Below are 26255 nucleotides of genomic sequence, written 5' to 3' on the forward strand. Positions count from 1 at the left end.
CGCGGCGTCTTGAGCAGAGCGACCGGCCAATGAGGAGCTACTCCGCTGCCGCCGATGCAGAACGCTGCCTGGCCTGCTGCATGCCCCTCCCACTGGGATGAGCACCGCCCACACACACACACACACACACACACACACACACACACACAAACACACACACCCCCTCCCTGTTCCTCTAAAGGTCACACACACGGGGGGGGGGGGGGAGTTGGCACGTCGGGCAGCGGTGCTTCATGGGAAACTTCCTGTTTGGGGACGCCGGTGCCCAGCAGTGCTATAGCTTGTGTTTGATGTTTTATTAAGCGGGCGGCCGTCCTGAGCTCGTTACAGAGAGGCTGAAGAACGCCAGTATGAATCCAGTCACTGAATGCATGCTTCAGCGGGTTCACTCAGCACTCAACACTGCCTGGAACACATCACAGTTTGTGCAGAACGGTCTCATACGGAGACGTGACTGATGCTTCATTAGCTTAGCGGTTACACATCTAAACCCAGATGTTGAAGGAACTTGGTGCTTTTAAAGGTCCCATATGGTATAAAACAGGACTCCCCTTGCCTCTGTGATGATAAAGGAGTTGGATGGTCTATCTAAACATGGTGAAAGTATCAAAACTAAATCCACACAATCCATATTAGTGCAGCGAGCCTCTAAACGAGCCGTTTGGACTTCCGTAACTTTGTGGCGTCACAAAGGTTCGCTCATTATCATTTTTGTAAGAAATAATAGACTAACAAAGTGTTTTTTTCAAAGCGATTGAGCGGGTGTCATTGTTTATTACCGGAGAGTTTTCCCTACCTGTAGCCGCCGGGCCGCGGCGTCTCACGTTTCACTCTCGAAACGGTTAGCCAATCGGAACAGAGGGGTCGTTAATATTAATGAGCCTTGAAGACACAGCGACAGAAACAGCCTGTTCTTGGTAAGGCTCAGAGAGATGCTGGAAAATGAACGTGTCAAAATGGATTGAGAGTGTTTTTGGTACATGACACCACACACACAGCTTTGAATGGACCTCAAGACACAAAATAAAACTCTGGGAGGTGGAGAATATGGGACCTTTAAAAGTTCTTCTAGGAGAAAATCCTTATTTATATATATATAAGCTTTATTTATATAGCGACTTTTTAAAACACACAGTTTACAAAGCGCTTCACAACAAGACATGAAACACATAACTTAAAGAGAAGACAAGCCCATAAAAGCCATCATAAAATAACACAATCACACACACATAAAAACACATAAAAACCTATACAATACACATTCTGAGGTGGAAACACAGAGGAAGCTCTTATTACAGCAAAACTCTGGAGAGTCTTGTTAGCAGGCTTCCTCACCCTCAGTCCTCTTGACCGAAAACACTGACCCTAACTTTTCCTGCTGACTTGTTGCTTTTTTTGCTTATTCTCTCCTCCCTCCCTCTATGCTGCGCGTATGTAGTGGATATTTGGGCTGTGGGCTGCATTATGGCAGAAATGGTTCGCCACAAAATCCTTTTTCCAGGAAGGGATTGTATCCTTGAGCTGCTTGCAGCAGTGTCTGGCATTTCTTGTGAAACAAACACAGCACAAAAAAAACCAAAACAGTCCTGATTTCTTTCTTCTTTCCAAACCATTATATTTCATCGAATGGATCGCAGAGAGATCATATCCTGTGAGCAACTATGGAAATTCTATTTCTCCGATGTGCCTGACACCTCAACTTGCAACCACCCACCTCCTGTTCCCACACAACACACACACACACACACACACACACACACACAAACCCCCTCCCCACTCACCTAAGTGGCAGCACTGTTGCTTGAAGCACCATGACAGTCACATGGAAAACCCGAAATAGAATTGAAAATAGTTTGCTCTTTCATAACCAAGAACTGAACTGCAGAAAACACCTTCTTCTATCCTCCAAACTGCTCTCCATACGTCTTTGTAGATCACGTAGCTGCAGTCGCACAAAAGGATAAATCGTCCCAGAATGCAACACAGAACACACTGGTGTTCGGTTCGAGAGACGCCTCAGATATGTGAGGCTGTAATCTGCAATCTCACACATGTGGATGTGTGGAAAAGAGCTCAAAAGGACTCATTTTTGGCTTTGTATATCAGAAAATGTAGTTTTTACACATGCATACATAGACTAAATGGATTGCAGTGAGAATACTGAGGGTGTTAAAATGCATTTCTGCTCTCATAATACACATAGAAGGCCTTGAAAGTCAGCGTCTCACTCGTCTAAAGCTTATGATGCACTGTGCATCAAGAAATAATCATAACTCCTCTTTGGCTGCTAATATTGCTGTTCTTACTGTGATACACTACCAGTCAACAATTTGGACCCTCCTGACTGAATGTTCTGTGTTTTTCATTCTCTTAAAGCCATTTTGATCTAAAGGCTTCTGCTTAAATGCTTGAAATGTGTTTCTCAGACAAATATAAATAGTGAAGTTCATCCTATGTATAAATTTCTTTCCAAAGCCTTTGCCTTTCCAGCAAGGCAAAGGGCGGCTACTTTAAAGAATATAAAATATAAGATAGTTTTGATTTGGTTTTTTTTGGTCGCTGCATAATTCCATTTGTGTTATTTCATAGTTTTGATGTCTTTACTGTTATTCTAAAGGGTGGAAAATAGTAAAAATAAAGTAAAATGTGGTGTGTCCAAACTTCTGACTGGTAGTGTATGTATATTCTAGCCATCATCATGTTGCTTGGCCTTGTGGGACGCTGACCCAGGTTTGACACGGGAGCACGCACCGCACTGCATGCAAGCCATTTTTTTGTCATGCATCACACATCACCTTGAATGCATCATCTTCTGTTCTGTTGTTTTCCCTTTTTGTTATTTTGAGTTTTTGTTTGTTTGTTTGTTTTTGTGTCCTGCATGCTAATTTGGTGGTTGTCATTTCATTTTTCAGTTGATGTCTGGTCTGTTGGCTGCATCATGGCTGAAATGGTCCGGGGTAGTGTGTTGTTTCCAGGCACTGATCGTATCCTTAAGTTGAACCTCCATCCAGACCCAGACCCAGATGCCATCCTCTCTCATCTTTTGCCCAAACGTCTTGTTCACATCTTTGTGCTCCGTCGCGTTGTCGAGACCAGAGGGTGGATACTTTTTTTAAAATTTTGCGTTGGCAGCGGAACATAGAAACAGCCAGAAGTATGACCGAGATATATTTTACGACTTGTAAACAAAAATGAGTTAACAAAAAAATATTTTTTACTAGGGTTCAGCTGATATGGGTCTTTGACGGCCAAGACGGATACTGATATTTTTGTGTTGAAGATGCGGATAGCTGATTATTTTGTGCCAATTTTTTATATATTTAAATCTGACCATTTTCATGCCGGATAACAGCATTTAGACCATCATGGGACACTAAAACTCTCCACTGAAACCCAAATTCTTTTAGTGTCAGCAGCTCTTTAAGGCAGAGTGACCCACCACACCTATTCAGTGGTAGAGAAACTCTGGGAGACATTACTGGCTTTTAAATGAAGAATTAATTACAAAAAAACATTGTATAACTATTAAATTCATAAATGGACTGTTTTTCTGTAGCTGTGGTCAGGGGAAAACCTCCCTATCAAATCGGCAGTGGATGCTTTCATTGGCCGATATCCTTTATAGAATAAAAGGCTGATATCGACTCAATGTATTGGCAAACTGGTATATTGATCAAACCTTATTTTTTGACTACCATCTTGATAATGAAATGTTTCATTCTGGTTGATTGTGACCATGTTGCTGATAATTATTATCATATTGTCGTTTTTCAAAAGAGATTTTCATTCCGAAATGCATCTCCGAGGGCATTTTCCCGCAACTGTAAGATAAGATAAGACTGCACATTATTGATCCCCGAGGGGAAATTCAGGTGTAATATAAATAAGATATAGTCAGCTTGCTTTGGAAAGACCAACAGGCTTGTTGAAACGTCAAGTTGCGTCAGTGCAGAAGCGTTTCTCCGACGCTCTGTGGGGCGAGGTTGCGTTACGATGAAAACAACAGAGACAAAAAAAACAACAGACAAAGTTGTGAACAAGGCATACGTGTCTGTATTTGTCTTCCAGGTTGACCTGTACATGTTAAGCCTATGTGTGTGTGTGTGTGTGTGTGTTTTTGTCCTCAAGACCAAAAAACAGTCTGTGTTGCATTGAGATTTCCAGCATCTGAAGTACTTGAGGAGTTGTTTTCCTCGCCTTACATGCAACGTTTGCAAACTTCCAAATGTTGGAAATCATTTTTGCAACCCAGGTCATAGTGTTTGCATCCCACCCAGTCTGTATTGGAGGATTCTGGTTCAAGGTTAAAGATGGCTGTCGCCACGGCTTGACAGTGAAAACACGGACATGAGGGTTATCTCTGGCCAGTTTATTCTCAGGATGGACAGGAGTGTGGTCTAAACAGAAAAACAACAACCCTTGGTAATAGGTAGACATAGATAATCTATCAAGCTGTATAAACTATTATCTAAAGGTGGACTGTATAGTATTTGCTCTAACAATAACACATTCCCTGTATCCAGACCTACAGCAAAATGATTATAATAATTATACTATATCGCAAGAACCAAAATAATTAAAGAATGGTATCTATTTCACAATTACAATAACAAGATAAATAATGTACTCAAACAGCATAACTGCCTCTCTCTCCATTATGTGACCAGTTACTAAATGAATTGTGATATTCTCTCAGCAGTTATGCTAAAGGTAACAGTTACACATTAACAAATTCACACAGCAGTTTCCATGCAGCAATGGAAATGACACATTACAACAAATATGTCTTAAAAGGCTAATTGGTTACTCACCCTTTGGCACACACACACACTCTTAACAGAAAAGTAAACTGCCATTATGATAATACTAGGAACTAAAACGTAACTACACTCTTAATAGTATTTAGTGTCCGCTCTCTCCTCTCCTGCTGTGAACATGAGGCGTTCACATGCCGCAATTAGCGTCGGACAGTCCCTTTCTAGAGCCTCTTGAACAGCCGCCCCTACATTCACTATGTGAATGTACATCTCAAAGAGGCTATGTAGGTCTTGCAGAGGTAGCGATCTCATTATCTTAAGGGATTGCAGGCAGTTTTATGAGACGGGCTACTGCTACGTGGTAGACCTTATCCCTGACTTGAACATCTGCAGATCGTGTGTGGCCGTTAGAAGTGACATGGACCTCCTTCACCTTCAAAGAGCCCAAGGGAGATGGTGGTTGACAATCATGACCACAGTGCCAAGTGCAAGGTCTCCTGTACCTGTTTGCCACTTCTGCCGGGACAGCAGGGTCAGTAGGTACCTTTTGATGAAATGGCCCCAGAACTGATCAGCAAGCATCTGACTATGCCTCCATCTCCGTTGGCTTAATCTTTTGGATTCAGTGTAGACGACCTGAGGTAACGATGCATCATGCCGCCCCATCAGGTGATAGTTTGGGGTGACTGGGTCCAGACCCGCGATATCTGACAAAACATAGCCCAGGGGCTTGCTGTTCAGGATCCCCTCCACTTCGGTCAATACGGTTCTGAGAACCTCTTCGGTGAGGGTTTGACCACCCATCGTGGCCTGGAGAGCAGCTTTGATAGAACGCACCTCACGCTCCCAGCGTGAGGTACAGCAGAACCTTATCTTCTGCTTGGCAAGCTCGGTCTGCAGAGTAGGGCTCATGGCTGTGAAGCTCTCCTGAAGCTCCCTGTCTCCTCCACGGAAGTTTGTCTCCTGGTCGGATAGGATCTCGTAGGGAGTGCCGCGACGTGCGACAAAGCGTCTTGAGACTCATCAGGAATGAATCACTATCCATCGAACAGAGGAGGTCAGTGTGAATACAGCGTGTAGTCATGCACTTAAAGACCACCCCCCACCTCTTCTCAGTGCTCTGTCCCCATTTCACTGAATAGGGGCCAAAACAGTCGACCCCCGTGGAGTAGAAAGCAGGCTTCAGAAGACGCAGCCGGGCTGGGGGGAGGTCAGCCATCTTGGGCACCTTCAGTTTGGCCCTCCACTTCTGGCACTCTGGGCAGTGGTGCTGGTGGCGACGGACTGCTTCTCAGCCCCTGAGAATCGAGAACCGTAATCGACCCCCAACATGAATTAACCCTGTGTGGGTGTCAAAATCTGGTGACAGCATGATGAGGAGATGCACTTGTTGGAATGTAGGGCATCGTACTGCTGTGGGAAACTCTCCCTTTGTGCTCTTTGCAGAATACTGTCTTCAGCTCGCTGGTAATCAGCTGCACTGAGCTGGGAAGCCACCTGCAAGTAGCATCCACCAGATCCTGGAAGGTGGAATACTGGCTGACATCTATGGCGGAGGGGTCAACAGTAGTAAACCCACAGAACCTAGACTTCCTGAGTTCTGCTGGGTCCTCTAGGATCACTGCTGTAGGGGTTACCGGCCATAACCCAGGGCTCTGGTAGAGGAACTCTGGCCCTTGACTCCATCTGTTAGGCTGAGCCAGCTCCAATAGGGTCTTCCCCTGGGTTTTGTCATCCGCCGCGTTGCTAGACGACTCAACATACCTCCAGCAGTGTCCAGGGGTGAGCTTCTGGATTTCAGCAATCCGAGTTCCTATGAACACTTTGTATCTGCAGGATTCGGACTGCAGCCACGTGAGGACAGTGGTGGAGTCTGTCCATAACACTGTTCTTGATCTCCACAGTTAGCTTCTTGTAACGAAGGCGGGCTAGCTGGGCACCATTGAGGGTGGCACTGAATTCCAATCTTGGCATGGAAAGTTGCCACTTAGGGGCGACACAGGATCGCGCAAGTACAAAGGCTAGCTGAATTTGCCCTTGCTCATCCTAGGTGTGGAGGTATGCCACAGACCCATGGGTCACCTCTGAGGCATCACAAAAGATGTGCAGGTCTCTGCTCACTTTGGCTCCATCCAGGTCAGACGTCACATAGCACCGAGATAAGTGGAGTTGAGGTAAGTGTTGGAGCTCGCCTTCCCATGTCTTCTATGCTTGCAGTAGCTCGGAGGGTAGTAGGGGGTCATCCCACTCTCTCTCCTTAGCCCAAAGACGTTGCACAAGCACCTTAGCCCTGGTGGTAAATGGGAGTGAGCCTGTGAGTACACAGTAAATATTACGCATAGTCACTTCTGCGTAAGGAGATGGGCGGTGTTTGTAGTGCAGGTTATCCGGAGCGCAATGCCAGGTTAACCCAAGTGCATGCTCTTGAGGATTGGCTTGAGACTCGGATATCCACAGCTCCGTACTTGCAGATCTCGCCTCCTTTGGCAGATGACTGACCACGGAAGCGTCATTGCTCGCCCATTGCCTAATTTCGAAGCCACCTGATGCCAACAACTCTCTTAACTGGTCCACCACGGTCTGTGCCTCCTCTGGTGTAGTGGTGCTTAGCAGGCAATTGTCGACATAGAAGCGCCTTTCCACTGCATGTCGAGCTCCATCCTCTGGCTTGCTGTGGCTGAACACATGCCTCTGGAGGGCAAATGTGGCACAGCACGGGCTGCAATTGGTGCCGAAGGGGAGGACTTGCCACTCATATACTTCCGGGGGTTTCCTGGGTTGCAGGTCCCTCCAGAGAAACCTCAGAAGGGGCTTGTCATCAGAGAGGAGACGGACCTGGTGGAACATTCCACAGATGTCTCCACTGATTGCCACACAATGTTCTCTGTACCGGACAAGCACCCCCAGAAGAGACGAGCCAAGCGTGGGTTCCAGCAGCAGGAAGTTGTTGAGGCTCTCACCCTTATAGGTGAAGGCGCAATTGAAGACAAGTCTGTGTTTGCCGTTATGGGATACCAGGTGGTGAGGTATGTACCACGACTCCTGGGGGGAGAGCTTAGTGACATATCCTGCACTCTCAAGCTCCTGGATCTCCTGCTGGTAGATTGTCGTGAGTTGTGGGTTTTTGGCGCTCCATGCTCCGGAGATGTGACATCGCGGCTTCCCTAGGTGCCTGTAGCCTGGGCATGTTCTTAGCTCGCAGAAGGGGTGTGGCATAGCAGTAGGTCCTGTCGACCTCCACTCTAATGGTTTTGGAATCGAGCTTGTTGATTGCTTCCTGAGCCTGTCTCGATCTGACAACTTCCTTCTCGTTTCGGAAAAGCAGGATATCTAATTGCCAAAACCTTTCCACTTGGCGGTACAGGTCAGTGGAGGGGGAGCAGACGGAGGTAAAAAGGCACTGTGAGGCTGGGAGTTGATCCTGTAGGTGTCTAGAGGGGCCTTGTAGAGTCCAACCAAGGTGCGTTCGAATTACAGCTGGACCCCCTGGTGGGCCAAGGCGCACTGGCTCAATCAGGGTGATGAGCTCTGGATGATCTGAGCCAATGAGCAGTGTGGGACGTGCCTTGTGGATAGCAGGTATTGGTAGGCCTCGTAGGTGTCCATATTTCTCTTGCAAGGCTGCCACTCGGTAAGAATATTCTGCTAATCCCAGCTGATCAGCGGTAAAAGCCTCTCATTGGGCTGGCTCTCTGAGGAGATGGTGAAAGCCACTGAAGACCCACGCACGATGTCTTGGTGCACAGTTCACAGTTTCATGGCTTCTGCCCTTCCTTGAAGACCCAAGCATTTTACAGCAGAGGAGAGCAGGATGGTGCGCTCCGAGCCATCGTCTAAAATGGCGTAGGTCTCCAAGGCTCTATTCTCATGATGGAGAGTGACTTTAACCACTTTAAGGAGCACTCTCGCTACAGTGAGGTTGGTCCAGGTACAGTATCTCCTGGCTGGTGTTGTACAGGGAAGTATTCTCTGAGGGTCCCTCAGTTGAACTCTCATTACCTCTCTGGTTAACCTCATGGAGAGCTGACAGGTGCTTGCCTTTGCAAGTATAGTCCATCCAAACTGATTTCAGCAGCTTCAATGTATTAATGGGATTTGAATCTTTTTTGGCCATTTCTATTGGTAAGAAAACTGCCAAAACATCTCACCACATCACTGTCCCACCATCCTCTCACCAAAGTATACAATCACAGTTGCCAAAGCAACAGTGATAGAACAATATACTTTTTTTTTTCCGTATACATTCATGTTCACACCACAACCAGTAGCTTTCACTTTACTCTGTAGATTTGTATGTATAATTATTTTAGGTACATATCCAAGCAAGAACATCACGAATCAAGACTGTTATCTTTTATTACTCATCAATTCAAAATATTCCCCAAAAAGTCCCACCCAGCTCTCTGAAGCCCGCTCCCTTTGTCCAAGTCCAGCCCGGTGCTTTTCTTAACGCTGTCACCTTAAGATATCGACCAGTGGAACAAGGTGATCGAGCAGCTGGGGACGCCATCGCAGGAGTTCCTGATGAAGCTCAACCAGTCGGTGCGGACCTACGTAGAGAACCGGCCGCGCTACGCCGGCTACAGCTTCGAGAAGCTGTTCCCCGACGTGCTGTTCCCCGCTGACTCCGAACACAACAAGCTGAAAGGTAATGGACGCCACCGCCTCTGCTGACAGACAACATTCACTCTGGAATGGTAGACATCAAGTTGACCCCATTAGATTTTGGCTGGGGTAAAAATCATTGCTACATTACAGGTGCAACGTTTCTTCACCTTGAAGGGTAACCATTTGGGAAATTAAAGTTGATGTTTTTCCAGATGCCGGAAGGTGCAAGGAATAATGGGGAAATCAGTGTTTTGATTATAATAATAACAATAATGATGATGATAAAAAATAATAGTAATAATAATAATAATAATAAAACATTCATAATAATAAGCTTATTATTAATAATAAAAACATCACTTTTCAAAAACAAGGGTTTTGAAAAGTGCTGAACAGAAAGAAATAAAATCAAATTCAAATAATAAAGCATTTTGCTCATATTTATTCAATAACAAGAAATGAACAATAGGAAGAATGTGAAATGAACTAGAAATAAAAACACAGGAAACACAATTAGAATGAACAGAAATGAGACAATACCAAAACTGTTTCTAATGAGAAATTCAAATGAGTAAATTGAAATCTTATCTTTAAAGTAACCCAAATATAATTTTGACAATATATTAAAGTTGAAAATAAATCAACTTGCAAGGTAAAGCACTTCCAAAAGAAATCACATGCTGCTCTTCATCCAACAGCCACAGTATGCTTCTTCAGCTTTACTGCCTGAAATAAAAAAAGAAAGACTTGTCTGAAGCTGATGCTGGACATTTTTGATTGCTGCTACAGTCATTTGAGGGTTTATACAGTGCGTCCTGCATGACCAGACCATGGCGTTAACGTGGGGTTAAGGGTTCATGCCAAAAATCGATGCACTCATGGCCCTTGTGCCCTAGCAATGTAAAACGATGAAAGCCTCCACTAAACGGCAAGTTCGTGTTTCACTGCGTGTGCTGCAACTTAACAAACATCCGTTGACAGCAAAGCCCAAGTGACAAATCAATTTTCAGTGGCTGCCTTACATTAAGCAATAAATACGGAAGCTGACAGTTCAGAACCGAGTTGTTTACCGTTAGGAGGAACTTACCTGGAGCGTGTCTTCATGCTGAGATGGAGAGCAGATGACAGGAACGCTCACAACAAACACAGAGGAACAGTGGAGAGGCGTCGAACGCAGCTCATCCTGTTCTGCACTTCATTTGCAGACGGGAATATGTGACAGCAGCCTGTTCCCCTGAAACTACGCTTGTTAAATTGCATGTATTGCATGTTCATATTTGGCGTTTAGAGCCGTGATAGCAGGTCCTGACAAGGGTTTCCTTTAGGGAATGTTGGTAGTGACTGACTAACCTAAATACCTAAATAAATAACACACACTTAATGTTTTCTATCTGCCGTTTCTGTTTAATATGCAAGAGAAAATAAGTAGAAAAAAAGAACAAGAATGGATAGTGCTGCTGGGATACACATAGGTTAAAAATCAATGATGGTAAGGTTGCTCTTTGGTGGCGAGGTTATCAGCAGAATCCAGAAAAGTAAAAAGGCCAAGGCACTCTTTCTTTTAGATTAAAATTGCCTTTATTGATATGCCGTGGTTCTGTTGAACATTAAAAAAAGAACCTTGATGTGTTTTGGCCACATGTGGCATTTTTAATCTGAAAGAAAGAGTGCCTTGGTCTTTTTGCTTTTTTGGAAACTCAAAATGAAATTGCACTGCATTTGAAAAATCAGTTTGGTATCGGCTTACTTGTCGGCTAACAAAGTGCATCAGTAAATGCAGGGAGGAAGGCAGTGCGAAGTCATGAAGGAAATCATTTGAGGTTACTAACGGACTTAACATACTTACTTGCTAACAAAGCAAAACATCAGCATTCTAGACATTATATTATTATCACTGATATTATGGCTTTAGCGCAACTTTAGGTTTTAGGTTTTATTTATTTGCACCATACGAAAGAACAATGAAGACAATACAAAAAAATAAATAAATAAACAAAGGGCATGTGCTGGAGAGATTTCAAACCCAAGTGGGCTTATAGAAAGTACCTCACCGAGAAAATAAAATAAATAAAAAACTTGTAACAATTAACTTTAGTCAATTAACTTTACTCACTCAATGTGATGCTCCCAAAATAATATGCTCCTCATTGGTTGCAATGTAAATAATGGAGAGTCTGATTTCTATTGTTTTACAGTCAAGGTGTTCGAGAACAGTGTGTTATTCATGCTCAACATACCTAGTTATCAGTGTGCTGAATGTCAGGGGAGAAGAGGAGTGGATGGAGGCGGTGAGGGAAAGAGGGAGGGGGGGGCTAATGAATAGAGAAAGGGAGGGGGAGAGGGATGGGAGGAGAGATGTGGAGGAGAGATGGAGGATGGAGAGGTGAGACAAGGAATGGAATGGAATGAAATTTGGACGGAGCGATGGGCCGGCGGTGGGGTGAAGAGCTGAACTCCTCCACACCGTCTCATTTTTTCTGTTTCTGCCACAATTGCTTTTCAGCGAGCCAAGCCCGAGACCTGTTATCCAAAATGCTGGTAATAGACGCGTCCAAACGGATCTCAGTGGACGAGGCTCTGCAGCACCCGTACATCAACGTGTGGTACGACCCGACCGAGGTGGAGGCGGTAAGGACTCACTTCTCACTGTATAGGAGGAGGGGGGGAGGGGGGGGGGGGGGGATAAGCGCTGGTAATTGCCTCTTCTCTCTGAAAGTGTTTGTGCTGTGTGTGCAGAAAGTAAAAAGTCTGAAAAAGTTGTAAATTATCTCAATTTGCGGCTCCGTGCCTTTAGGTGACAATCCACCACCGTCTCCTTAGGAAAACAGTGGCTCAGCCAGCGGAAAACAATTTCGCCGGTGATCAGGATTGGAGGATGAAGAGAATTGTTGCTCTTCTTTTCCTCTCCTCTCCTCTCCTCCTCCTCTCCTCTCTCTTGTCCTCTCATCCTCCCGTCTCTTTTCCTCTCCTCTTTTCTCCTCCTCTCCCTTTTCTTCTCTTTTCTCCTCTCCTCTCCTCTAGCTCTCTTCTTCCTCTCGTCCCCTCTCCTCCTCTTTTCCTCTTCCTCTCCTCTTCCTCTCCTCTTCCTCTCCTCTCCTCTTCCTCTCCTCCTCTCTCTCCTCTCTCCTCTGCTCCTCCTCTCCTTTCCTCTCCTCTCCTCTCCTCTCCTCCTATCTCCTCCTCTCCTCTCCTCTCCTGACACTCCGGCCTTGAAAAGTGCAGATTTGTGAGCAGATTTTGCTCCGACGCTGCACAAATGAATCAAATCTCAATTTGACTCTGGGGAGGACGGATAACTCTATCTCGCCGCTCGCTTTCAGATTTAGTTTATTCCAGCGCCGCCGACGCTATAAATTTGAATTTAGTGGTTTGAGGTATTTCCTGGAAAAGCTTGTGCACACCGAAGCAGAAAAACTCGGTGACAAGCCGGTATGTTGTGAGGACGGTTCAGTGCAGCGGTTTTCAATCATGTGCCAGCGTCACCCACGAGTCTGCAGGTTTTCATTCCAACCGAACACTGCAGCAGCTGATTAGCACGACTTCAACCAGAGAGGAGGAATTAATCAGTGAAATCAGCTGCTGCGGTGTTTGGTTGGAATGAAAACTTGCAGACTCTGGGCTCACAGTGGCACGTGATTATAAACCACTGGCGTCATCATTAGAAAGACCATCAGACTGTCTCTGTAATGCAAAAGTCACAGGTTCCATCTTTGCAATAGCCAGTATGTGTCCATCTGGGAGAGCAAGACACAAAACCCCTACCTGGTCACTGTTTCTAAAGCTCTTTAGTTCAGTTAAATGCCTAAAATGTAAAACATTTTGGGGGTTGACAGGATGCCTGGTGGTTACAGATTGTTCCGTAACTGGAGGGTCATAAGTTCAATCTCTGTAACACCCAGTGTGCGTGTCCATCAACAGCCGCCCGCAAGACATTTGACTCCAGCTCGCTTGTGAGGCGGCGGCCACACTGATCACTGAGTCTGTCAATTCAATTTTCAGTGACAGCTGTCGGTTTTGACGGACAGAAGCTTCAGCCTAGTTCAACCCCGAATCCGTCCATCCAACTTTTATCTGGACGGACGGATTTGTCACCATCTGTTTAGCCAATCGGAGGCCTTCCTGCGTTTGTTTTGGATAAATAGCAGCGAACACAGAGACGACGGTCCGACCGAAACAAAGATAAAAACAGAGAAAACCTGGTGGAGCGTTTGGGATGACTGGAGGTTTTCCAGCTCAGTTTCTTATTGAATTTAATACAGTAGAAGCTCCATTATGAGCAAAGCTTCCTGTTCTTCTGCCTCGCTGCCATGTTGACGCTCAGAACAAACCAACTGACACAAATCTATCCATCAATAAGTCTGTCTGTTTTCTGATGGATCAGTGTGGCCGCTGCTTATGTTGGATAAGAGCTCTGGATAGAAATGTCAGCTATTTGCCTTAAAATGTAATTGTGAAATAAAACCCTAATGAAGGGTAGATAATAAGCTCTACAGTTGGTCTTGGAATATTGGAATATTTTGTGATGTTTACTGTACTGTTTTACTAAAAAATCTTTTACTTTTGGGCTTTACCTTGCTGTGACAGTATGGATTTAAGTTCATGTTGCTCAATGTTTAGACTGACCATCTGGTTAAGAAGACTGAAATATAAAAACCGTCTTTGTCTGTCTTTTTCCAGCCGCCGCCCCTGATCACCGACAAGCAGCTGGATGAGAGAGAGCACACAGTGGAGGAGTGGAAAGGTAGGAGGGAAACTCTCCTCTCCTCTTCTCTTTCCTCTTTTATTCTTGTCTTTATTTCTCTTCTTGTATTCGTTTTCTTCTCTTCTGCTCTCTTTTCTCTAGTTTCATTCTCCTCCTCTTCTCTTTTCTTCTGTTTATTTCTCTTCTCTTTTTTCTCTTTTTTTCTCTTCTTCTCTTCATTTCTCTTCTCTTCTCTTCTCTTCTCCTCCCACAGATATTGTTGCACTGTGATGAGCTGTCATAAGTACTTAGCTTTTTGCGGCGCGTTGCGTAACATCGGCGTATCTTCGTGCTCCACAGCCTGTGGGACATTTAATCTTCATTCTGAAAATGAAGCGCATGTTTTTCCTGTGCATAACCTGTCTGAATTCATAAATTCACAAAGGTCTGATGCACAATCCTAACTTGACTCTAAAGCTGAAAAAAAAAAAACCTGACACGCACCTTGCATACAGCTTCCTCCTGGTTTCCTCTTTCCACATGCTGAAAAGGGTAAATCAGGAAAAATCCAAGTAAACTTTGTTCTTCTTATATAAAACTGTTTAAAGTAATACTCTGCGGCATTTTCATATAAATAAATGTCTGTTTTGCTACTGTCACCAATTGATATAACAGTGATCCAGCCTATATCCAGTTCATAAAACTTCTCCACTGTCTGTTCTAAACGGTGTCTGGTCGCTTTTTCCTGGGAAAAATCTTCTGTCTCACAGGAAATGATGCGTTTTACGTTTCCGGTTTGTTTGGAATAAACAGAAGAAGAAGAACTGGGTAGTGAGCATGAGCAGTGATAGCCACCATGGCTGAACAGACAGAGAAAAGAGAAACTCAAACTGCAGCAACAGAAAATCCAAGCTCCTCCCACACTGTTTGATTGACAGGTGATCTGTGGGAAGTGCAGTGCAGAAACACCACAGTGAGGCTGAGGGACAAAGATGGAGACTAAATAAAACAAAATAAAACAGGGATTACCACTTAAACAATTAGGTTTAAAGCTGTGCTAGTATCTTCTGACTTTAGTAGCTCCAAATGACAGCGAGAGGTAACTTTTTGAAAACCCAGAAATCCTATGCAGTGAGGTCAGTAAACATCACACATCTCACTCATGTTTGCCAACCGGTCGGTCTGTGATGCTTTATACCAAAGGAAACCAAAGAGACGAGAGAGGAGAAGATCTAGCGCTGGTGTGTCCAGCTTTCTCTGCTGCTGTTTAGGAGACAGATTGGATTTCACTCTCAAATTTGGATTTGTCACTTTGTAGCGGTTTGACCAAGTTTAAACCAGTCAAAAGTTTGAGTCAATGTCAAACCCCACAAAGGATACATGCATTCAGAATGCACATGAACCCTGGTTATTTTTTGCAACACAAACAAATTTATAATTAATTGCAAGGCAGTAGAATGAAACACAATTTAAATAAACTCAACCACACCATCAGTTAAATTTTCAAAGGTCATATTAGAGCAAAAGGGGTAGAAGAAAAGTTCTTAATAATTCAGTCCAGTTTAATATAATTCAGTTCAGTTTATAAAGGAACAAAAATACTCCACTTCGAGATTTCCCAGTTATCCAACAAACAAAACTCAAAACAAGGAAGTATTCCCAACCACAGTTCAGTTCCGTTAACTCACAAACAAAAATCCACAGACCCCCAAAGCTTTAGTCAAAGTCAAGTCAAATGGTCACCCGGCTTTCGCCGACTCACGGTTACCATGGTGATTATTAAACTGTTGTCGAGTCTCCGGAGACGTTTGGCAGTAGGATCCTTGACGGATTTCCTTGGGATGATGAGATGTCTCTGGGGGCAGATTTCCCATAAGTGTCCAGCAGTGATCCTTAAGTGACCCTAAGTGATCCTTATACACCAGGATTTCCTTTGTGCAAATGAGGGAATCTATCGCCTCAATCAGTAATGATGGGACTCTCTCCTCTGTTGCAGCCCCACTTTGTGATTTAGGTTGATAAGACATTAAAAGCCTGTGCAGCTTTAACAGCCAAACTCACAGGAAGTTCGTCTCTCACCCTTCACCCTGGAAGGGACCAAACAGCGTTGCAGCCTAATTGCCCCCGTTTGTCGCAGCCCAGCCAGCTTCTCTGTGATGCTGGCTCCATAAAACCTCCATCTAAATCTCTTCCTCTTCCTCTTCCTCAGTGCTGACAGAGTGATAATGACAACAGGGAATTCACACCTGGGGTGTGACCTGTTGGCATTTCCTGGTTCCACCCCATGTTGTTGCACAGAGACTGCTGAGGAACATCTCATCTCATCTTGTCTCTTTAGAAATAAAATACAATGCAATAAAAAAAACACTTCATTTGTGCAGGTTAGATTAAAAAAAACCTCTGGATATTAGTATTTAAATGATGAGTGCATTTTTACATAGAAAATCTCTCTCTCTCTCTCTCTCTTTTTTTCTGGCCTCTAACTGAACCAAATGTGTGTTTCTTGTTCATTGCAGAGTTGATATACAAAGAGGTGTTGGACTGGGAGGAAAGGACGAAGAATGGGGTGATCAGGGGACAGCCAGCTTCTTTAGGTTAGTGGAGTTTCCTGTGCGTGTGTGTGTGTGTGTGTGTGTGTGTGTGTGTGTGTCTTGTACCTCTCAGAGTTGGGAAAATGACCATGACTGCACTATACAGCATGCTTGTGCCCATGAACTGTTTCCCCTACGGCTGCACTGTTGAAACTGTAACACAGTGCTATTGGAATTTCCACATTGTAAGAGATTGTACTTTGTTTCTGAAGATGTTTTAGACTCATTAGCTCCACAGCTTCCACATCTGTTATGCAAAACTGTTTAAATGACTTTTTAAATGGCCACCACTAACTTGGGGGACCATAAACAATATAGTTTGATTGTTTTTAGTCAATTGTGTATATTCAAGATTCACCAAATAAGTTTGAAAACGTTGAATACGCTCAGAAACAATTAATTAACAAATTACTACCTGCAGGACAAATTTTCTTTTACTGCAAGGACTCAATTGACTTGTATTGTCCAATGATTATCTCAGCACTTCTTTCTGTCAAAAAGGGCACCAACACAATGCAATCTATGACATACAAGAAAATTTGGCGTGGCAACAAGGGTGACCAATCAGATTTCAAGGGTAGCCGTTGGCTCCGCCCCTGCTGACTGACCGGAACTTGGCTCCTGATGCCCACGTCTTGTGCCGTGGGAATAAGAGCCAAAAAAACCCCAACAAATGTGAATGAATGAATAGATACGAATGGAAACGTTTCAATTGGGCCACGCCTACAAAGTGCAGTACAAGTGTGAAACCCTATTTTCTATGAGCAAAACAATAAATTACAATTTTTTGTGGTTGATTTTTGTGTGTTCTAATAATTGATGTGAAATGTATATGGTGTTGATAATTGCCCATAACCTTTTCACGTCTGTCAAAAAACTAATTTACTTATCTGGAAGTCACAAAATGTCATGTTAGCATTTTGACACTTCTAGAAAAAATCATTGTAATGATCTTGCTGCTGTTTGAGAACCATGAAAAAGTATTTACACCGTATACATTTCACATCAATTATTAGAACATTGAAAACATCTATTTATTGTTTTGTTCATAGAAATTTAACAGGGTTTCACACTTGTACCGCATTTTGTGGGCGTGGCCTTTTTGCCACGTCTTCGCCATTCCTCTCTGTCTTGCAGCAGGTTCGCGTTCGATTTCTGACCACAGGCAGTTGCCTCTGTTTCTCATAGCGCAGGTGCAGCAGTGAGCAGCAGCCCCCCGCAGCAGCGCCACCACCACCCCTCCACCTCCTCCTCCGCCTCCGCCAACGACGTCTCCTCCATGTCGACCGACCCCACCCTGACCGACACCGACAGCAGCCTGGAGACCGCCAGCGCCGCCGCCGCCGCCGCCGCCAACACCGCCACCACGGCTACCGGCCCCCTGGGCTGCTGCAGATGACTATCATCGACGCCACTTCCTGGTCCGGGGCTAGGCCGCGCCCCCCCCCCCCCCACGGTCGGATCCAAGACCACAAGCCCGACACTGGCTCCTGGCCCCGCCCCTGTCCACTTCCCTTCTATGCTTGTCTTCAGTAGTGTAGCGTTTAAGCCAGTTTTAGCTAGCTGTTCGAAAAATGTTTTTGTTGTCTGAAAGGACGGAGATTTGATTTTTTTAAATTTTATTTTATTTTATTTTTTTCATAATTATATAGTCTTTTTTTTTTATTTTTTTTTTTTTAGATTATCTTTTGACTTTGAGTCCTGGCTGTAATTTATTGTGGCATTTCTTAATTTTTTTGAAACCTAAGATGAGAACTTTTATGATTTCACTATGTTCCGGTTTGTATTAACCGACGGTGAGAATTTAAAGAAATATCTGTAAAATGTTTTAATGTGATCTATTTTTCTGTTTAAAAATCATTTGATTCACTTGTAAGCTACTGCTTTTACAACTTGCCATATAAATGTAGACTGAGTTTGTACAGATTTTATTGTAGATGTACTTTTTTCTTCAATACAAGTTTGCAGTGAGCCATTGAAACATAATTTAATTGACAAATGTATGGTCTTAGTACTCCCCTAGTAATACTTCCTTATCTACTTTATCTCACACAAAATGGATATTGTTTTAAACGCATATGACATATCCATTTGTTTGAACTGAGATCATCTAGATTTATTTGTATAAAAAGAACTGTTTTCTTGTGAGTCACTACTACTTCCTTCATTGTAAAATTTCAATTTAATGAAAGCTTTATAATTTGCTCTTTTTTCAATTCTTGTATAGTCATGACTTGATCTCAAACTGCTGAGATTTCCACTCACCACCATTTTCCTTGTTGATATGAGAATCTGACTTTTGTTTTTTTTACCTTCTGCGTTTTTATTTTGGGGTTTTTTTAATCGGTAAGCTATGGGATTGAAACGGCACAGTTAGGTCCAGAGAGATAACTTGGAGCTTTTTGATGACTTTCTTCATTTATTTTTAAGTGCTTAAAGTACCTCTTCCTCTTGTCTGCTATGGGCTGTGTGACATTATGGAATTGTACTGGTGGAATTGCTTTGATAAAGCCTGGAGACCGACCGCAGAAAACCGCTTTGCTGGACGCGTATCGCTCCTCTGCTTCCTCTGTTGGTCTGAATCGCTGGGCTTGCTTTGACAGTGAGGTATTGTTAACGGAAAAAAGACTGGGGAATGTGTTTTATTATGCGTTGAGAGCTTTTGAAGAAGCGAAATGTAGAGTCGCGTGAGGTTGTAAAATCAGTCGAGGTGTAAGTAGAACGTGCTTCGGTCAAGTAGGGAGTCGTGATGTTGAGAACGCTCGTGAACGTGTCGATGTTTGGTGTCTTGGGACGGATAGCGATTCTGCAGCCCGATGGAACGTTGTGAAAAAGCTGAAGATTTCTGCTTCCTACTATGAGATCCTACTATTAGTAATGTAACTAATGTATTTTTGTGAATTTTATGCCAGTTTTCAGTATGTCAGAACGTCTTAGGAAATTTGAAAGCGATTTTTCCAGAGAATTGGCCAAACCCTTTCGCGTACCAGACTTGCCTGCGTTTGTGAATAAAATGAAATGAAAATAGGTTAGCATGTTGAAAACGGCATCAGAACCACCCAACCCCCCCCCCCCCCCCCAACTCAAAAGTCAAATTATCCTTAATGTATGCAATAATAGTGCCCTTCTTGTTTTCGATTTTTGTTTTGAAAGGAAAAGTGCCTGTTGTTAGTCAAGCATTCATTCCTGAGTATGTGGGAAGAATTGTATTCATTCTGTGTAGAAGGTTTTTATGATGTCTGGGTAAAAACAACAGTAGTTTCCATATCAAAAATCAATCACATATAATGCGGTTGTAGTTCTCACAAATGTATTGTATATTTTTCTACTGTTTTTGGTTTTGACCCTAAAGTTGGAGACTGTAGTGTTTTGCAGGGTATGAAGGTGATGATGTATACTTTGAGATGCTTCAGCATGTGTTTGAGTCATTTCAAAAGAAAGGGCAGTTTTATCAAGGTCTTTCATCAAAGTAAAAAAAAAAAAAAGTGTTTCTTTGCAGTGACAGCAACCGAAATATAGGTTAATAACGGTTTTGCGGCTTTACTTTGCATACTGATTAAATGTGATGATTGTAAGAGAGAAGACTGAACAGAATATCCCTCTTTAAAGTTGAACTACTCGATGAATATCAAACCAAACCGTGTAGAATGAAATCTGTGGCTGCGTTATTGTCAATATTGTGCGGTGCTATTGGAACGTTTGCCCTGTGGAAGTTGGCAGATTGGGGTTTTAGATGTACAAATATTTCTTGGAGACAGGGCTGCTCTGGAGGTAGAAATAATATCATTGGTTGAGTTAAACAGCAATGGGCGGAGCCAAAGAACCACAGTTTTTCTTCCTAAATAATGTTAGGGTAGCTAGTTAGCCTAGCTTCCAAGTTCAAGCTAGCTGTACTAGTCTATAGCTATCTAGGTAAGCTAGTTAGCTAGCTGCTGACCTTCCAAGATCAAGAATGCCATGGCTATGAATGAATGAAAAAAATCAAGTCATTGCCATTTATATTTTTTTTTATGTCAATTTAGAGTTCCTTCTTTGCCATTCAAGTTTGACAGTTTTGACAGCTTAGCTCGGAAACACTGTTGGTTCCTTGACTCTGTTCAGGTTTAATTCAACCAATCAGATTATTTCTGCCTCTGAGAAATGTTCATAACTAAAAATCCAATCATTGCGAAGCAGACTTAGAATGTACAACGTCATGTGGATCATTAACAGATGTGTTGTGGACAATGACAGCAGAAGCGTAACCAACACTGTGCTTGGATTGTCTAAAAAATGGGTAACACAGTGCTGTCTTTGTCCAGAACCTTTCTTGGTCTTCGTCGTGGACTTTTGCTAGAAAGCGCAAAGCAAAGTTACAAGGAAAGGTTTGCTTTTAGACAGTTCAGTCACTGTTGTTCTGTTCTGTATTCTGCTTAGGCAACTTGTCTTTGTCTGCCAAACATGTAAGACTAAATGTGGGTGTAACCATTGCAGGAGTCCCACTTTTTATGGCATGATTTCTGAACTACTGCTGCACTTTGGCTCCATTGCTAAGAGGGATTCTTTGGAAAAAAATTAAGTTCTGCTTTCTTTAAGTAACTAGTTACCAATCCTTGTCAATTCTGTATTTTTTATCCCCAAAGAATTTCCCTAGAAATAAAAGTGCGATAATAGTTAAGTGAGCATGCAGTGAAAGTTGGGACTTCAGCAATGCCTACATCTGTAAGAAGAAGGGAAAAGCAGGGAGAAATACAATGATTTGTATCCGTTTGTCATTATTGCTAAACATAACAAAAAAATCAATTAATCAGAAAAAAACTCATTTTGTTGTTTAAAGTGCTCTTAATTTTCTTCGCCCAACATTTTAGGGCTTTAATTGGACTCATATGGTTTCTGTTGTTTTTTTCTGTTTAGGTTGTTGTTGCTTTTTTTTATTATTACTGCATCTCTCAAAACAATGTAATTCTGATTTAAGTCGGCTTTGATGAACTACCTCACGCTGAATTTCTGCCAGTTCTTGCATATACTTAGTCGCCCGCAGAATTAGCTATCGAAGACGTGTGAATAACAGATTCCATTATTTATTTATTTGAAAGTGTACTATTTGTCAATTTCAGCAGACTTCTAGTTTTGTACATTATGTATACTTCACCTAGAAGTAAGAGAATTGTTATATGTATTTTTGTTCCTTTTTTTTTTGTTTTGTTTCTCTTTTTTTTACAGTTCATGTGCAATACCTTCGGCAAACTGTGCTAGTAGTAAGTGATGGGCCTAGCCTTTGTTAGCTGTCTCCTGAAGGTAGAGAAAATGTTTGGTACTGTCAATCCATGTTTTCCTTTTTTATGAATAAGATCAATTTTTATTTCTGTGACTTGTTTATAGTCATAATGTTACGTAATCAGTCTTACCCACCAATCAGATCTCTTGGCCAGAGATTGACACAGAGACCGGGGAGTTCTTTGAGTCGAGCGTGGCCATCGGGTTTTGATTTGGGACGAGGTTAAGGCCAAATAATGTTAATAAACACAAAAAAGATAAGTAAATGCCTAAAAAAAAAAAAAGTAAACTCGTTATATGTATGGTGCTGGTTTGTAATGTTTGCTAGTGAATCCAGCCATGCAAGTAGTTTTAAGAATTCCTGGCTCTGCGCGTCCCAAAAAACCGCAACCAACGAAGAAGTGCACTACTAGAATACATGCACTGGGATCTGATGATGCCAACTCTTAAAAAAAAAAAAAAAAAACATGTACTGCAAATAAAAGAAATACACTTTGATTCATGTTTCTATGTCTTTTTCTTTTCCTGAATGGTAATAAGTTACCAAACACTTAAATACATTGAAGTTGTGTTAGGCATCTTTGCACTTTGGTGGTCCCTAGTGGCAGCAGGAGGTAACTGTGAATTTTTTAAAGTTTGAAGGACTTCATTACCCAGAAATCATGTAATGTGACGTTGGTAGATTGCACTCCTCAGAGCTAAATTTCTTCATTTCTGATGGAGATGAAAGACTCTTAATAAATAGGATGGGATGCTCTTCTCTGTTGAAGCCCCAGTTTGTGATTCAGGCTGATAAGACAGGTGGATTTTTACATACAAATCTTGCTTAGTGCAGCTTTAAAAGTCCCATATTATTCAGTTATCATGATTTTGTTTTCAAACATACTCTGGCTCAGGATAAGAATACTGTTCTTCGTGATGTTTTACAAATAAATGTAGTTTAGTTACTGGGAAAAATATTGCAAACTGGCCTGACTGGACGGATTTCAGTTATTTTTCAGTGAGTGGAGCCAAACTGGAGTTGGTCTGCAACAGCCTGGAGAAAAGGATTTTTGAAACTTTAACAATTCAAACAAAATGAGTGTAGTACTGTCATTAAACACCTTTGATCATACATAATATATAGAGAGAAAAATGTGAGTTAATATAATAGGGGCCCTTTAAATAAACAACATGACAGTAAAGACATTTCTTGTTGAAACGTTTTTTTAAATGTACAGAAGTGTATTACTTGCATTGAGGCTAGAAGCATGGGGCGACTTCTTGTTATTTGAGTTGTGTTTTTCTGTGGCCAGAATCCAGCAGTGTGTTCTCTCTCCCTTTTATTTTCTTACCATCACCTCGTATTACACTGGGGCATCTGAATTAGATTATTGAAAACACAAAAAACATTTGTCTCAAAAGGAAAGAGTAGTGACACATTTGTTTTTGAAATCACAGCTGTGGCTCAGATGCTCCGAGAACTGAAGATGACTAATGTCTCACTGATGATCTTGTCACCTTTATTCCCATAGATGTCCATTCATTACAATAGTGTAAATTCATAATAAATAAGCACCATAGATGTTCAGCAGAGACATAGGAAACATTTAGCCTTGGTTATGAGACATACTGAAGAGGAAAATAAACGTCTTGGCTGGAATCATTGATAGAGTCTAGATTTAGACCGTCACATTGTAGACGGTCTAAAAACCTTTAAAGGACAATTCCCCTCAAATGCATTACCTTGTAAACATTTGCATTCAAAAGGGGCAATCAAATAACTTTTGCTATATGTTTCTGTATAAAATGTAAAAAAAAAAAGAAAAATACAGTCACATTGTCTTATCTAACCAAAAGCACATTTTCACTTTTAACTATACTGCTTATACGGCCCCTCGAGAGATAAGTGTTGCTCGGAGAATCTCTGCACATTCTTTTGATTTGGCGATAAGATGCTGAAAAAGGACAATTTCAACAATTTAGCCACATGCATCGCTTACAATACATATATCAGCCAGAGTGTTCATCTTGGTAACGTAAGAATCTGAGTGTTAATTGGGATCAATCAGTAAACCGGGTCTATAAAGTACATCAGCTACCTGGTCTGATTCAGTCAGTGTGATGCATCCCATGGTGCAACACGCATCCAGCATTACCCAGCATTCAAGTCAGAATAACACAGCTGAGTCAGAGATGAACTGGGAAAAACTGAATAATGTCAGTAATTATGAGGCTGACTTGCTTTAGGCAAATTGTGAAAGTTTGTTTTGTTTTTTGTTTTTTTTCCCTCTGGTAATTGGTTACATTTCTTTTTTTTATAGGGCTGGTTTCATCAACAACACATTACATTCACTACAAGGATACATTCTTAATTCAAAACTTCCATTCAATTCACAATTCACTTTCACAAGAATTGGCACCGTCTAGGGAGATCAAGTTATTCATCTTCAGCAGTTTGTTGCAATATTAAAATAAAAAATAACATTAATGCAGCCACAGTGTGAACTATGGGCGAATATATGCACTACACCTCCGGACAAGCAAGCAACACTACATTTTTCCTATTTAAAAACACTTCCCTGAAGGCACAACCAGGAAATTCCATTGTTTCTTTGAGGGCAGTGTTCAGCTTCATGTGCCAAAATCAACATGGCTTCCAGGCGGGCCATTCTCATCTGTAGTGAGCCAACGGCAGAGGCGGTCCGGCTTTGGTATTCACTGTGTACTGTACATGGCCTTCACCTGCTGCCACATGTCCCGTATCTTAGGCAGCATACGCTAAATTGAAAATGCTTGTAATACTTAATCACCGTTGACACTTTCCCTGTTGTATTATCTGTACATTAAAGGTATATTGACATCTGTGTGGGTCTGAGTAAACCGAAGACTGAGGCTTTGCCATCAAACGGACATGGAATACCATCTAGACGGTGGCTAGCGAGGCACGAGAAGAGCCTGAGGACACAAACAGGAATACAGACGCAGCTACTGTAGAAGTCCCACCTTTTACCTTTTAAGCTCGCTGAATTGATGCTACACTTTTGCACCATTCCCCAAGAGGAACTATTTGGAAAGCCAAGGGTTTTGCTTTCTTTTCAGCTGTTGGGAGTTACAAGGAATGGTCTGGCAACGAGTTGATTGAGACACACTGAAGTTTTGTGTTGTAAATACACAAATTTGATTCTACTACACAACATTCAAGATATAATTCTCTGCCGTGCTAAGGATAGATGAAGACCGAAGATGAAGACTTCTACAATAGCTACCACTGTACAGCTGCACATAGGTTTAGATAAATATCGGTCAGCTGTCTGCATTCAACATTTACATCTCTTTCACGGAGTCTTACAGTTTCTGCACAAAATCCATTCACTTAAATGTCCTTTTAAAAGTAGTGGTTGAAGAAGTCAGTGCTCTCCAGTACAGAGAATATCCATCAGCGTCTTATCACGTTCCACCGATTGCATACAGGCACCCGGCCTGTTAAAATACTGGCTCTGCACGTACTTTGCGTCCCTGGAAACATCGCAAAGAGTGGCGACTTCTTGGGGAATCGCAAGAGTGCTGAGTCTCCTTCTACTCACGTTCCATTTCAAGCATGCTTGGGAGTATCGCTGCACTTCAAGGTAAATCAAAGTCACTCAGCGGCCAGTGGAGATTATTCTGACAGGTACCAGGCAGTCAGTCCCACTTTCATATTTATGTCCTGTCTCATCTCGATATTTCAGTTCCTCTGAATTTGACCTGAATGTACACAAATATGGCCGGTTCCGTTTTATTTTTTATTTTTTGAAGGAACGCCCTGATTCTCTGAGGATTCATGGAGGAGGACGTGAGCCCTTGCAAGACCCCTCCCCGGAAATATAAACCCTGACATCAGCCACCGTTTTGGACAGACGAGTGGCCGTGTTGTCTCATATGTCGCTAGTCCTCGCTCCCAGGGCCAGATCTCCCAACGTGGAAAAGAAATCCTCCATCTCTTTCTCCAGAAGCCGGTTGCGGTTCTCCGCGTCCTGCCGCGCCCGCTCAGAGTTACGCAGTTTGATCTCCAGCATGCGTTGCTTCTTCCTCTCCTGCTCCATCTCTTGTTCCAAACGCTCCATGTGGGCGCACAGAGCTGCACTGGACTCCTCCAGCCTGAGGGGGGCAGCAAAACACAGACGGAGTTAGCAAAGGTCAGTGACAAACACCTTCACTGGTTGGATACAACATGAAAAGCTTTAGTGTCTCATTTTCAATTTGAGGGCCGAAACTTAAAGCTCGCTATAGGCAAAATTTTTATGTAAAAATACACCAGTCTTATGGCCTAAATCATAAAGTGGAGCTGCAGAGAAGAGCGTTCCCTCCCCACTAATTGAGACATTTTTGCCAAAATGAAAT

General features: G+C 42.7%; 2 protein-coding genes across 7 annotated transcripts in view; one reads left to right on the forward strand and one right to left on the reverse strand.

Annotated features, from left to right (window-relative positions):
* Positions 1-18512, forward strand: part of mapk8b (mitogen-activated protein kinase 8b) — a 39646-nt gene extending 21134 nt beyond the window's left edge. Inside the window, exons 6-12 of one of the 6 annotated variants that reach the window (XM_071524917.1) lie at positions 381-383; positions 1439-1510; positions 9223-9405; positions 11869-11993; positions 14043-14106; positions 16563-16640; positions 17831-18512. In XM_071524917.1, coding sequence (XP_071381018.1) covers positions 381-383; positions 1439-1510; positions 9223-9405; positions 11869-11993; positions 14043-14106; positions 16563-16640; positions 17831-18036 — 731 coding nt within the window. In that variant the 3' untranslated portion in view covers positions 18037-18512. Of the gene's footprint in view, positions 1-380; positions 384-1438; positions 1511-2912; positions 2985-9222; positions 9406-11868; positions 12014-13146; positions 13154-14042; positions 14107-16562; positions 16641-17806 lie in introns of all 6 variants that reach the window. The other 5 variants (XM_071524916.1, XM_071524913.1, XM_071524914.1 and 2 more) reach the window with 5 other exon arrangements.
* A 7277-nt stretch (positions 18513-25789) lies between these two features.
* The window catches only part of arhgap22b (Rho GTPase activating protein 22b), a 39409-nt gene continuing 38943 nt past the window's right edge, over positions 25790-26255 (reverse strand). Inside the window, exon 10 of the mRNA XM_071524920.1 lies at positions 25790-26012. Coding sequence (XP_071381021.1) covers positions 25790-26012 — 223 coding nt within the window. The remainder of the gene's footprint in view (positions 26013-26255) is intronic.

This window comes from Centroberyx affinis, unplaced genomic scaffold, assembly GCF_046629955.1.
Source record: "Centroberyx affinis isolate AG114_WGS23_722 - 3 ecotype Tasmania unplaced genomic scaffold, CSIRO-AGI_Caff_v1 ptg001248l_1, whole genome shotgun sequence".
NCBI lineage: Eukaryota > Metazoa > Chordata > Actinopteri > Beryciformes > Berycidae > Centroberyx > Centroberyx affinis.